At 41.7% G+C, this 15225-nt stretch overlaps 1 protein-coding gene across 48 annotated transcripts in view; it reads right to left on the bottom strand.

Moving 5' to 3' along the window:
• adgrb2 (adhesion G protein-coupled receptor B2) overlaps positions 1–15225 on the bottom strand; it is a 230935-nt gene that overhangs the window by 39566 nt on the left and 176144 nt on the right. For all 48 annotated transcript variants that reach the window (XR_015037151.1, XR_015037152.1, XM_085792214.1 and 45 more), the window contains 5 exons: positions 8026–8129; positions 7575–7677; positions 6943–7093; positions 2439–2508; positions 907–973 (listed from right to left, as the gene is read on the bottom strand). Coding sequence is in view for 46 of the 48 variants with exons in the window: in XM_085792214.1 (XP_085648340.1) it covers positions 907–973; positions 2439–2508; positions 6943–7093; positions 7575–7677; positions 8026–8129 (495 nt within the window). In the remaining 2 variants the exon portion in view is untranslated. The remainder of the gene's footprint in view (positions 1–906; positions 974–2438; positions 2509–6942; positions 7094–7574; positions 7678–8025; positions 8130–15225) is intronic.

The following is a 15225-nucleotide window of genomic DNA, read 5'->3' as shown; positions in this document are numbered from 1 at the left end:
TGAGCTGAATATTTCAAACCTGTGACCTGTACATTCCTGTCTGACCATACTGTAATGGTGCAAACAACCCTCAACAAAACAACGACAACAAAAGAGAATTCTAACACATGAATGGCCACGCTAGTGCAGCAACAGTAACAACAGCAGTGGCAGTAATTACCAAACCGTATCTTAGTGCCCCATCCAGACTTATTTAGCTTAGTGGTGGAAATATTCACCCAGGGATTCATTTAGGAGAAATTAACTAGAAACACACACACACACACACACACACACACACACACACACACACACACACAGCAGCCACACAACAACAGATGATTAAAACACCACTGAGATGCAATCAATGCGCTCAATTCTGCTGTAGCACAATATATTTACTTGGTCATAAAAATGCGTTTGGCGAAATCAAAGGACAGATTATTTTGAGTGTGGCGCCCACTGTGAGTCACATATTTATATCTAAAAAGTTGTTTTTGCCTCTAATACACTGGGTACAGTGACTCATACTTTTAAAAGTACACATGAGTGAGAGATTTAGCTGCTGGGCTAGAATTCAGTCCAGCTCTGTGCTGCTGCTGGGACATTCTCATCTGCTGGGAGATATTTTTGTTTCTCCGGGCTGACATTTTCAAACTGGATCAGAGTGCTCAGGTCATCATCTTGTCATGTACACCCCGGTGTATGTACAGTATGCTCACATCATGTGCATGTATGTGGGAGTGCAGGGAAAAGAAAACACTGAGAGGTCAACAGGCAGCTGTTTTAAAACTCCTACTATGAAAGGGTAACCAAGCAAAAAATGTTTTTTGGATTACACCATTGTAACTGGTGATAAGGGGAGGCTGGTTTATATGAGAGTGAGAGACTCTTGTTGTGATTAGAGAGTATGTTGGACAGACTCACCAGTACAATGACAGCAGCAGGCCCAACAAAGGCATAAAGCAGACCGCCCTCCAAGGATAACCAGCAGCTAGGAAAAAAAAAGAACAGAGAAGCGTTTCAGTGAGAAAAAAATACTGCAAATCACAGACCTAGTGGTGTGTGAAATATCACTTCACCACATTCAGGTCTCACATCTCACTTGCTGTGAGTGCTTAGTGAGTACTAATTAAATATCACATTTACTTGAATAGCCTCAGTGAGGGATAAAGCAGTCATTTCTATGGGTAGGTAAGTTTTCTGTAAATGTTGCCCTCAGTGATGAGGAAATGTATTACCTAAAACATATCCTCAAACTGTGAACACGGTCTCGTGAATTTTCATTTAGAGTGAAAGCTATTGAGACTTAATGAGTTTATATGTCCTCCAGTGATGTCATCAGAGCATATTGAAACCCCTCTGTTTTCCTAATTGGAGCTCAATAAAGACGCAAAAGATGAAAAACACACAACTCAAAAGCCTAAGTGCAGTCTTCATATTAATGAGATGTTACGTGAAGGAAGAAAGAGGGAACGTGCCTGTAAGCATCTTTTAAGATGTGCTTTCATTCAGTCAATTACACCATCGACCAGGTGTGTTCCTCTCAGAACATGAAACATGAGACTAGGACATTAAAGAAATCTATCATCTCAATTATTTGATTGATGGAGCTCTGTGTAAACACGTGAGCTTCTCTCTAAATAGTGCTAGTTATCTCCTGTGTAAGATTTATGCATTTTTGTTTTTGTCCCTGTGTTTCACACTGGTTTAGAGTGGGTGTTTATTTGTGATGTGGTATTTGGAAAAACTGTGATATCAGATATCTCAATGCTCCAATTAGTGTTTAGCAGCAGTGAATGAGGAACAACACAGAATTCTATAGGGGTGACTAATTCTATCAAACCACACCCACTCCGATGAAGCATATTGAGCTGTTGATGAATAAATGATACTCAAGAATGTCTTTTCTACTTGAAATCATGTACTTGACATGACTATGTGAATTTACAGAGAAAAGCTCGAAAATGATTTTCAGCCTTGTTCCAGAGACTCCTGTATCAGTTTCTCAAGTAGAATTTCAACAGCCCCTCTAGAATCAATAACACTGTCTTGTGACCATTAAATGAGGGTGAACTAAATGTGTGCTGCTTTTAGTTCAGTGCATGCTGGGGCAGACTTTAGTCTCTGTGTGACACATAATGGGAATAAGTGGTCATTGAAATTTGATGGAGGAAAAAGTGACCGTTACGTTGATGATTTAAAAGAAATAAATAAAAAAATGTGACATTGGGTGGTATATACTGTAGATTCAGGTTCTGTAGCAGACATGGGCTGCCTCCACTGAATTAATGACCACCTTCACCACCTAACTTATTTAATAAAATTGACCTTAGCCTGAAACAGCACAGGGGAAACTTTTAGTAGTCAGTGGTCAGGGTAGTGCAGTGGTGCTGTGCCTCCAGCCCACCCAAACACAAATCAGAGGTTAAAACTGGTATTAGTAGTATAGTACTCACTAGCTGGCTGTGCCGTAACCTCTTGCCCTGGTGAAACCCACCGACACTGCTACGACGAGGGCTGGAAGACCTGCAGACGAGCAGAGAGAAGCAGATGAAAAGAGGGCGAGACAAGGGATTAAAGGGAGCCTTAATGGAGCACGAGGAAGCATGACGGCCAAATAAGATTCTCCGGTGAGAACAACTCCATACGGCTCTTTCCATTCAAATGCAAAGCAGCCATGCAATAACGCGTAAGATATGCATATGTGACTGAAACTGGCCGAGTGCTCTGCAGGTGGCCCATGTGCTCTGCATGTGTTTGCTTACACCATCATCAGACATCAGATCTGAGGGACTGAAGCTCTGCTGTAGCATGTCTGGACATGATCATTACACTGACATATTTGTACACAGATCCCGCCATGGGGATCTGTGGGGTTCAATAAATTGAACTGAACTGAACTGAACATGGATGACCTATACATGCCACGGGGGGCAACCGCCATTCCAACATCCCACCAGTCTGACATAGGCCTAATTGTCTATGGCAACACTTCATTTTCTATCAAATGTCCCGTCATTCCAACTATTTTTGATATCGTCGGAATGACGGTATTTTTTTCCTTTTTTTAAACATCCTGCCTTTCGGACTATTCCTTTGTATTTTTTTCCCAAAAGATTTTGCATTGGTTGGGCTTAGGCAATGAAGAAAGAAGTTGGTTAAGTTTAGTAAAAAAGACCAGGTGGAGGCTAGACAGGCAGACTAGTCCCTGTCTGCACTCTGCTGCGTACTGTATATACACACAACCATGTGGGAGTCACCTGTTGAGTAACGCACATTTCCTTATATTGAAAGCCTTGTTGGAATGGTGGGATGTTCACATGTCGGAATAGTGGTATGTCGGAATGGCAGGATGTCTAAACGATGGGATGTCGGAATGGTGGGATGTCGGAATAACAGCATGTAACCCTGACATCTTGTGTCCACTGATCCCGTCATGGATGACCTATACATGCCACACGCCCCGTATGTGTGGGCGAGTGCCTATCACTGTGAGCATGTGAGGCTGAGAGTTTATAAAAATGTGAGATATAGCTTGGAGTGGTCAATAAGTCACACATTAATTAGCTAAATCAACAAAATATGTGTGCAAGTACATGTGTGTGTGTGTGCGTGTGTGTAAATGAGAGTGAAAGAGAGTGTCACAGAGCGCGTGCCAGGAAAAGAAGGAAATATGCCGGGCCCATAATGAGCTTGGCTCTGAAATATTCATGTAATTAACAAAGCTGTGATTATGGTTGCAAATGAAAAGCAATTAGAAAAAGTCACATTAACATTAACAAATAAGATGGTGGGAAGCCAGACTGGTCCGCTAACTAGCATGCACAAAGTTTCAATTAGACAACAACAGCATCAATCTTGCATTTACCAATATATAATACATAAACACTCATCTATATAAGGCACACACACACACACATACACTGTAATGCTAATCTAACACAGGTCCAGCTACACCCCAAATCTCCTGTTTCCATGGCAACTGATTTCAATCACATAATTTAGGAGAGAAAATTGCGAAATGGACGCGAGGAGGATAAGCTGTTTGACCCTCTCCACTCTGCTTGACTGCTTCATGCATGTCATGAGCATTTGTAAGTTTATCTACTAATTCTATAGCTGCTGAGAGTTCACACACACACACACACACACACACACACACACACACACACACACACACACACACACACACACAGACAGTCAGTATCTCTCTTTATCTGTGACTGTACAACATCTATACATTCTCCCTGCTCTGTATCAGTTGAGGGCATCAGTGACTTGGCAGATTAGACTGGTGGGATCAATAGCGAGTGAAATGAACAGACGGTGTGTGTGTGTGTGTGTGTGTGTGTAGTGATGCTGGTTGCAGTTGTAATTTCTAGGGCTATCTCAAAGCATCTTGCCAGTGCTGTGCAGATGTTATCATATGTTTTGATTATCCCCTAACATCCCCAGTGCCTGTTGCATCGCGCTATAGTACACTGAAAGGACGGCATAATAGAGTGACATGGAGGCTGAATGGCACAGAGGAGAAATATTACCTGTGCCCTGAATGAACACTGTGACACTTTGGCTGTATTAGATAAATAAAATAGCATTAGAACTAAAATGAATGTCTATAAATTTAAATGGAAGCAGCAAATTCAGTATAACAGTATACAGCAAAGAAAAATGGGAATGCAAATTAAGATTATGAGGAATTATGCATCCGACAATTTTCGACACTACAACATAACACTGTTACATTTTCATATAAGATATGCCTGTCTTGCTGCCGTTTGTCATCAATTCCTGTCACACAACAGTGGTTCAATCTGCGCCCACTTCATGAAAGCGTCTTCATTTGCAATGCTGACAAATCCTCAGGCACACAAGGGCAGTTTACTTCCAACAGCAGAAACTTGTATATTATTACTATAGGAAGTGTTATAGTGGACGCCACAGCAAATGCTGGTGAGTCTCTTTCACAATGCACTAACTACAGAAGTTTTCTGGCTAAAGTGTGTTACCCACATGTAGGCAAATCAAATCAGTACCATCAAGATGTACCATGCCAAGTACACAGCAGTAGATATTAACACTTATGAAGAATCCTGACAAACAAAATGCTCATATACATGCAGGCACACGCCAATGCACATTTGTGTTGTTTAAAGAAAATTACAACTTATTGTGCTGCTATTTTCATCCTCAAATGAAGACTAAACAATGTTGTGATAATGCTATGATAAAATCTGTAAAATAGTTTCCTCACCTGCCCAAAATGCATTGATTTTGATGTTTAGCTGGCTGTGCTAATGAGCAGTGTCGCTTAGGCCTCCATGCCCAATTCCAATTTGTTGCCTTTTGTACACATCAGAAGTGACTCATATCTGATATCAGCATTTACACCTGCTTTGCATTATTATAGCATTATTAGGTCACGTTATAATACAAATAATAATTATAAACAAAGGTGAGTCTGGTGCTCAGAGTTTATATCCAACACGTCACTGTTTACAAAGTGAACATCTAGTCTGTCCTTACAAAATAAAGTTAGTGCCTGCGTGGAGCGGACCTGTTGTGAGATGAGCATGATTGTGTGGAGATGACAGTGACAGTGACAGTTGTACCAGAGGACAGGACAAAGCCTCTTGGGCATGTGTGTGTACATTGTTTGTTTTTCCTCTCTTGATTTCTAATCGGCTCGGTTCAGTTTTTGCCTGTAGGCAAACGTGAAATCTGGTGTTTCTCTCTCTTTCACACTCCCTCACTTGCCCTCGTATCGATCCGCATATAAATGAATGTTACATGAAAACAAAAACTAGTGAGGAAAAAAAACAGACGCGTGGACACCACGAAAATGAGACACTGTAATAACTCCTGTGACAGCTGGCCACAGCTGGCCACACTAGTCCAGGTCGGCCCCACGTGTCAATCACAGTCTACAGAGGTTCAGCGGAACGCGTGGGCACAGGAGTTAATATTATTATTGATGACGTAGGACACACATTGCCAGGAAAGATATCTGTCTATCTGATCTGTGCCACTTGAGAGGAGAAAATTGGAATTGGGCCACTTTAACCATGCAGTGTTAAGACAGCCTTAGTGATGTATCGTCTGGTAATAACCTAAGCTAATGGGTAACTAATACTGCATGAAAAATAACATTACTGACTACAAGTTTCCACAGCCCAACTAGAAATTAGTCACAAAGCAGCACCAAAAGATCTAATACAAGTAACAAAATCATGCTGTCATATATTCAAGCTGCTCAAAGTTAATCTGAACCCTGGTTCAGAAAACTCCGGAGTGAATACAGTCTAGAGCACAGCTAGCTATGTGCATGGAGTAAATGTGTTTTCTTATTGGACAGCATGATGGCATGCAATATTTCCTTAGCTAACTCCATTATCGACCTACAACTCTAACATTAAATAATATGGGGGGGGAATTACTGTGATATGTGGATTCAATCATAGAGGCAAACTAAATCTGTGTGAATTCTTTAGTGAGCTTTGAGAAGTGAGCAGAGTAGACTGGCAGGGCTGGCATCTGAAGGGATGGTCAGTTGAGGCATAAATGGAAGAGGCTATCTTGAGTTGTGTTTCACAAATATACTTTAATAAACTACATGTCCTGTTAGTATGCCTCAGAGAGCTTTTTCCCCAGCTTGTTGAATGAAATAATGTATCATCCTCACAACAACATGCCAGGGAGAGCAAAGGCACAGCACAAAGAAAACAGGAAGAAACACAATGGGCTAAGGATGTAAGTAGGCCCTGATCAAATATTTCACAAAGCCTCACAGATACATTTCCCTGTGCTATTTCCTGGTGTGTAAAGGCCTTATGCATGAGTATCTCACATAACTCCACATCAAATAACCCAAACTATCCCTCCAACACTGAAGCTGACTCCAAATCAGACGCCAAACTTCACACTGCCGTCATATTTATGGACGTGCGTCTATATGCTCACCCCAGCCCAGGCACAGGAAACGCTTGCGAATCAGTCGAGACCTCATTTTGCCAATGACGGCCAGGTAGGACTGCCACGCCTCCGTCAGCACCCAGCAGAAGGACGCCAGGAAGAAGAAATGCAGGAAGGCAGCAGTCACGGTACAGAGGCCCTGAGGATGAAAAGAAAATCAGGGAGAGAGAAAGAGTTAAAACAGCTGGAGACGTTTAACAAAAAAAGTTTAAAAAGGAAAGCTATTTTTATGGGAGGTGTCATTGTGAATCATCTCTTTGGACTAGTCAGCAGGGGGAATTGAAAACTCTGCAAAATAAAGAGGACAAAGAGGGAAAGGAGAGTTTGATATAGATCATACTGTGAAGAAGAATTGCAGTGGAACCTGGCCCCCTGTGTTGCTGATTTTGATCGATACTGACCATGCACTACTTAGTCAGAAAAACTCAGTGCTTTGTGCCAAAAAATGTCAGCTTCCACTTTGAGGACTCCACTGAAAGAACCTTGTCTGCTGTTATGTTTGACACTCTCGTCTCTCGGCAACGGAGAAGGCCGAGTCTCCAACTGTATCACAGGAATCATAACAGTGCTGATGAAGTGGAAAGTATGAAGTTTTCATTTTGTGCCTGAGTGCACCTTACCTTGCTAAGCGTTTGAGATTGTCCCACCAGAATCAATAAGTTGGAGGCCAGGATGGAGAGGCAAAAATTCACCAAGATGATCGATCTCTCTGAGCGGATATATCTACAGAGCAGACACGAGAGAGAGGGGGAGAGAGGATGGACATGTGAAATAAGTATTAATGACAGATTGATGGACTGAACAGCAACTTTTTGGACATTGCAGAGTCATTAGCTTGATTTTGCCATCTGCCATGTGTGTTACCACATAACTAATCACCACTCCCTGCTGTAGTTGAACCATTTGTTCCTTATTAGGCTTCACTGGAGTTTTGGCAGAGCGGAGGAAGCACATGTAGCCTGAACAGTGCTTAGGGATGTGTGAATATAGACACATGCATGCACCACCAACAAGTTTGTGTGTCCGTGTGCCGCCACACGCATGTGTGTGTGTGTGTGTGTGTGTTCTCACCTCCAGAAGGCAGCGTAGATTAGCAGCAGGATGAGCAGAGCGGTGCAGGAAACCCCACAGCCCACCATGAGGGGCACAGAGGGCATGCTGGGAGGACCCATGTCCTGGAGAGAGACAGGAGGGACAGAGAGGGGGGGATACAGTAGATATTTAATCATCACTGCCATGCACCTTGCAATACAAACCCTGAAATTTTCCATATACAGTAATTATGAAAAAAGTCTCAATGTAGGTCACAGTCTTCTGTCATGTGACATATTTTGAAGTGAGACTGACCTATAACAATTCATATACCATGAGGTACAGTAGCAGAACAGGACTGGCCACTGAATCTTTATGCCTCTTTTATAACTGTTCTTATGGGCTTGAAGCCAGTGGTGTAGTCAGATTTGTTGCAGTATACAGATTTTTAGTACACTGTTCATACCTGTATCACAGATAGATAGTTTAGCTGTAGGCAGGGCAAGGCAAGGCAAGGTACCTTTATTTATACAGCACATTTCATACCAAGGGGCAACTCAATGTGCTTTACATAAAAACAAAACATATATATAATTAAAACTAGATTAAAATAGAGCATAAAATATGAGTTTGCAGCATGAAATATTGATTTGTATTAAAATAATTAAGATGACATACAGTGCAAATCCAAGATAAGGATTTAAAGTTCTTTAAAAGAGCACACATGGAAACATAAATGTTTTTAATCTGGATTTAAAAATGAGTTAGAGTTGGGTCTGATTTCAGTTCTGTTGAATTTGTAGTGGGTATACTGAAATATTAATGCATTTTCAGTGGGTATACCTGAGCATCACATAGACTACACCACTGCTTGAAGCACAACATACATTTATACAGTCATTTTATGTCACTATTGGTTTACTGTTATCCCACAACAGGCCTCAACAACTCTTCATCTCCATTGCAAAGACACATGAATATGACGGTCAAGGACAATTCAGAATATTTCCTCTTATCATAATAATTGGGTGAACAAAGCAAGTATATCCCAGGATGCTCCATGCTCCATAGTGTGCATTGTCTTTAACCTCCTGGACACAAACATGACCGACAGCAAAATGACAGTGAAAGGCAAACAACCCTGATGTGTTCACTAGAAAGCTGTAATCAGACACTAGATTTGGAGTGTGACAAGGTAGAATTTACTCATGAGTCAACAATCTGAGTGCCTGCCTCAAAACGTACTGTAGTGTTTCCTTTAACATCCAGTGTCATTCACAGGCTTAGCTGCTGTTGATGCACAGATGATGTATGAGCTGAATTTGGAATCAATTTGGTCACTTTGATGTTGCCTATACAGATTAAATTAATGACTTTGCACTTAACTCATACTCTCTTTTCGTTGTAATCCATTCAGAAGCCCCTTTAAATGATAGCCTAATGCTAATTATATGCAATTACCGTTAATTACAATTACAAGAGTCTGTTAGATGGGGCTGGATAATAACACATAATTATACTGCAGTATTTTCAAAGTTGCTGTCTGTTGTAAGTGGTGCACCTATCTTGACTGTTGTGATCTGACTTAGGAAACTTTTCCAGCATTACAGAGAGACCTTATAATTCTAATGATAGTTTCTGTTCAATGTTATTTACAGGCAAATGAAGACTCAGATTCAGGTGTCCAGCCAACTGCCAAAGCAGACAGTAGGTGCGTTTCCCATTACCCCTACGTAGAAATGCGCAAAACCTAAATATCGAAGTTAAAAACTGGTAATGGAAACACCTACATTTTGAAAAAACTCTCAAATATCGCTGAAAGGTTTTTACGCTCTCAGGTGGTTTTTCAGACGTATCGATATAAAGGTGTATTGTAAAAGTGCAATGGAAAGACTTTTTACACATTTACACTTCACCGGCGTCACCGGAGTTGTGCGTGTCCACAGCTGTGTTGGTTTATGTGACTAGAGGGGATGAATGAACCACGTGTTTTTTGGCATGCATTGCTGACCTGGGCATTGTTTCTCAATAAATTAGAAATGCACCTAGTGCCCCCTGAAAGCCTGTAGGATTCAAGCTTAACGGGAGCTTGTAGCACTAGTGCCCTCCCCTGGAGCTGTGACACCCTCAACTCCAGTCTTCCTGAAACTGCCAGTTTGAGTCTGCCATTGGTTCACAGCAGTTTGAAGGCAGAAAAACTCTGAAATGCAATTTTGCACTTCCTTCTCTGCTGATAAGTGCTCTAACACAAGAAAAATGCCACAGGAACATGTGAAAAGCTCAAAAAACACGATTTTCACGGGAGTGGGTCTTTAAGAAAGGTTTCCTCCCCGCCTGCTGTGCACCTATTTAGAGCCATTGTATGATTTCATGTGTACAAAGGTAAAAGCACTAGACCATAACGCATAATTAAGCAATTTAGGTCATGATGTACAACGCACCTCTGCTTTGCCTCTCTCCTGAGGTGTGCCTCTGAAAGGATGAGGAAGAGACAAATGAAGCTGCGTGGAGAGCATGCACCCCGCCGCGTCCCAAATGGGCCTGATGTTTGGCCCGCTTTTAAGTTCTCAATCACACAATTTACCTCAATTTACCTCCTAGGGTGGCTCGCCTTCCCTTTCATCCCAAAGATTTATCACTGTACACACACACACACACACACACACACACACACACACACACACACACACACACACACACACCACAAGGTGTCTTTCACTCCAAATAAAGTACATACTCGCACACAAAGGCACGTCCAGGCAGATGTGCCAAGTAACTGAAAGTCAGTGTTTAAGCTTGCATGAGTGTGTGTGTGTCTGTGCATGTGTGTCTATTCAGGGCGATCTGAAGGCAGAGGAGGAAAGCAAGAGAGAGGAGTTCAGAGAAAAATAAAGAATGCAAACTGAAAAGAAGAGTAGGAGAGAGATTCAGAGAGGGATGCAGTGGAAGAGTTAAGGACGAGTAAGCGAAAGCAAAGAGTAGGAGGAAGAAATAGATAGGGATGAAGAAAAACGAGAGAGAGTCAAAGCTTCCCTTTTAGTGGTTTTCTCTGGCCCATCAAAGTAAGCCAATTTCTCAAGAGGAAAGCAAAAAAGGCTGGAATACCAATACAGCATATATACACCAACACGCACTGGAAGGAGAATGGAGGTGAAACATCATCTAAACCGCCTTATAAGTAAGGAGACTCCCACAAAAAAGAGAAACAGGAACTATGACAAGCATCTGCTTCAGGAAGAAGAGAAAGGCCTGGGAGGAGAGTGACAGACAACAGAGACTCGCTACGTTTGATCTCATGTAGAGTGGAAGGTCAAAGGATACACAGCATTTGTGCTTTTTTTCAGGTCTGACAGATCAAACATGGAGGAGGCATGGGGAATGGAAAGCACACACTCCAACACACACACACACACACACACAGACACACAACATGCAGAGACACACAGACTTCCGCAAGCCTATTCAATTTCCTCCCCTCTCCCTATACTTTGTCTTAAATTAGCCTGTACCAGACAAGTAATGGAATAAATTATACTGTTATTTGTAATTTGCCCAACATCCACAAATTGCCCCTCAGCTTTGGATCGTGTCAATTTGTCTAACAGTGTTTTCTTAATTGATATGGTTAGGTTATGTGTGTGTGTGATGAGATTAGGTGTCTAATTTCATAATATGGAAGGATGCTACAATAGAGGAAATGAAAAAAGGAAAACACCCACACACAGACACCCACACAAACACAAACACACCAAGCCTGAGGCTACAGTGTCACACAAATGCCCTGCCCCAAATAGATATAGTGATCTATGTTGCAGTTGGAGGAGATATGTGCCTGTGTTTTGTGTGCGCGCACCGTGTGTGTGAGAGGAGAGAAAAACACAGAGAGAGAGACACCAGATTAGTAAGAGTGTGCTGAGGCTCTGCTGTATATGGCCAGGCTCCCCTGGGCAGCTTGGCTACCATGTGATGGAGAAGATAGCTATTTTCAGCTCAGGAAGTTTAACCTACTTATCTCCTCTCACTGACACCCCTCCTCCCACCACTCCTACCTATCCCCTCCCTCCCTTTCGCTCCCATTCTTCCCCCACTTCCTCCCTACCTTTAGCTTATGTCAACTCACTCTTACTCTTCAACAATACCGGTAGGTTTCTCCCAGTCTCCTCGCTTTCCACTCAGTGCTTCTTTTCCATTAACTCTGTCTCCTGTTGTTATTGCATGGAAAATATGAACATTTGCTGTGCCGAGCACAATTTTGCACTTCACAAATGCTTCCTCTGTATGAGGACTACAAGAGAACCTGCACTCAGTGTGTGTCTTCCTTATTCAATCCTGAAAAAGTCCACTGTGTAAAGACTTTTCTTAAACTTATCCCAGACTTATGGTATGTCCCAGTACATAAGTGCGTTCACACTGAGCAGTGTGTGAAAATGTAGTGCGCTATGTGCACTCAATTGGCGCACTCAAACAGCCAGAAAATTGAGTGTGGATCGTTGGACACTTTCCACCCTCAACGGCCGCCATCTTAGTGACGTAGCAGAAGCACTTCACTTTTCATATGGCGGCGGTTGATTTGAGCAGCGACGGAGCTGACACCGGGGTAAATGTCTCAAAGCAACACAACAACACTAACATAATAACACACAACTTAAAAGAATAGTTCACCCAAAATTGAAATTTCACTCATTATCTACTCACCCTCATGTGGACTAAGGGCTGGGAGAAGTTTCAGAGTCCTCCGTGGCTTCTCTGAGTTACAGGGGGTCTCGGCGTAGCAGTGCATGTCCATACAGTATAACGGTTGCAAATGGATACCAACTGTCTTCGTAACAAAAAGACACACCAAAAAACATCCAAATACCTCCATGCTGCTCGTATGTAATGTCCGTCTTGTATTGAAGCCACGAAATGCGAAATTGTTCCGAAAAAAATTAAGTCTAATTTTAAGTCTATATTTCAAACTTGTTTGCAGCAGAAGCTTCTCTTCCTGGTCCGAGATGCGGCGCAAATCGTGCGAGATTTGGACGGACCAGGAAGAGAAGCTTCCGCTACAAACAAGCTTGAAATATAGACTTATTTAATTTTTTTCAGAACAATTTCACATTTCGGGGCTTCAATACAAGACGGACATTACATACGAGCAGTATGGAGGTATTTGGATGTTTTTTGGTGTGTCTTTTTGTTACGAAGAAAAGTGGTATCCATTTGCAACCGTCATATGGACATGCAGTGCTGCACCGAGCCCCGCTGTAACTCAGAGAAGACACAGATAACTCTGAAACTTCTCCCAGCCCTTAGTCGACATGAGGGTGATAATGAGTGAAATTTCAATTTTGAGTGAACTATCCCTTTAACAACAGCTCGTTTTGATCTGCGCTGTCAAGTGTCGGCAATAGAGCTCCAACGACTGGCTGCAATCAGCCTTTAAAAAATAGAAGAAGCTGTCAAGTCATTTCTGGTGAGTACAGACAGTACTACCCTGTCCAAATTTGCGCAAGTAAGTGCACTTCCTTATAGTGTACTGCAAAGACGTGTACTAAGTATGCGATTTGAGAGACACTACTAGTTAAACTTAGCATGGGTTACACCCTGCCTTTCTGAAACCCAGCCGTTCCGAAAATAGACTTCCATTCTTCGTAACGGGGGTTCCCATTTTTTCTAAAGACCCGGCTATTCCAAAAAGGCTACTGGGGAACCCCCCACCCACCCACCCACTCCGAACAGACAGACGGATGCAATCAGAAAGGAAACAGAGCCTGCGCATTGATCCTTTATCAATCCTTAACCCAGCAGTTAGCATGCTAACATAAATGATAAAGAACACAAAACACACAACACCTACAGTACAGCTGATGTTAATGGAAATTATACTCAAAAATACAGCAAAAAGGGGTAGAATCAAATCATCTTTGTCCAATGCTAAACGCACAATAACAGACCTTGCTGGCTCATACAAATACAATAACATTTTAATTATGATATTAGAAAGCATTAAAATTCCATTTAAGCCTCAATGTTTTAGATAATATTTGTATTTTACAGTGCACAAAATACCTGTTATCTGTGTCAGTATTTCCCTTGTCACCAGCTAACCTTCAATTAATGTGACAAAAGATTTTAAGGATTCAAATGCAATCCCACGCAGAGTCCCTCATAAATTTCAGCAACCCTCGTATTTTAATTATATTTGATTAAGTGCAACATATTTGCATAAAGTAACCCTGTAGTCTTGCTTCATCTAGGGAAGGTCTCATCCTTTTCAGCATTATTGTATGCTAACATTTGCGAATAACCACAAAATACACAAAACAATTCAGCTGAGGCTAACTGACATGTTATATAGTTATAAACTTGTTAATTGGACAAAGTTGCTGGTAAGGTTTTTTTTTTTTCTTTCCTTTTTACATTTAACAACGAACCAACTCAAACTGCTCATGTGAAAAGATTTCCACAAAAGTAATAATCACCTGTCTGTGGAGTTCCTTTCTGAATAACACATAAGCTCCTAATTTTGGTTTCAGGCCACAACCTTCTTTTTTTTCCACTAAAAGATTGCTGCATGCTATAGCAACTAGCTAATAACACAGGTAAGTTAGCAACTAGCTAATGGAGTATATAGCATCTTATAAGTCAGATATTCCTCTTAAGAGTTGGTGGAGAACGAAGAAGAGCTAAAACAAGAGGCGCTGGTTATCAGCAAATGGCTAGGGCTTATAGTTGGGGGAAATGTTTTGTGTTAAGCTTACATCCTTTTGACCCAGGCTCTCTCCTGAGATGTTGTGCAGAGGTGTAACAACATCATGTTGCTCCTGCCTTTGCTTTTGAGGGAGAAAAGTCACGATTTGCACAGCTGCAAGGTAAGATAAACACATTCTCATTTGTTGAGTAAGGTCACTCTCAGACTCTAAATAAGACAGCTGTTTACATTGAGTGCATACATTTGTTGGTATTCATCATTGCTCCTGTAGTGAGCTGTTTTTTGCTTTGTCTCTCACAGTCCCATGAAAGCTGAAAAAATGCTATGCCCCCTGCGAAATGCTGAATAATTATTATAAGGATGACATTTTCAAAATTCAAGGTAAATACCTTTGGCAGCTATGCGCTCCATTTGTCCCCACACAGGTACAGGCATACAAATACAGACTAGTATACAAGCAGACTGCAGATACTGCAGATATGTAACATTATACATCTCTAATCTTGTGTTCCTGCTATGGAGTTGCCATTTTAGCTGTCACAGCA

Source organism: Trachurus japonicus, chromosome 11 (genome assembly GCF_045865225.1).
Source record: "Trachurus japonicus isolate A0001 chromosome 11, Traja_1.0".
Lineage (NCBI taxonomy): Eukaryota > Metazoa > Chordata > Actinopteri > Carangiformes > Carangidae > Trachurus > Trachurus japonicus.
Note: the sequence above shows the minus strand (reverse complement) of the source record. Positions and strands in the feature narration are given on the sequence as shown.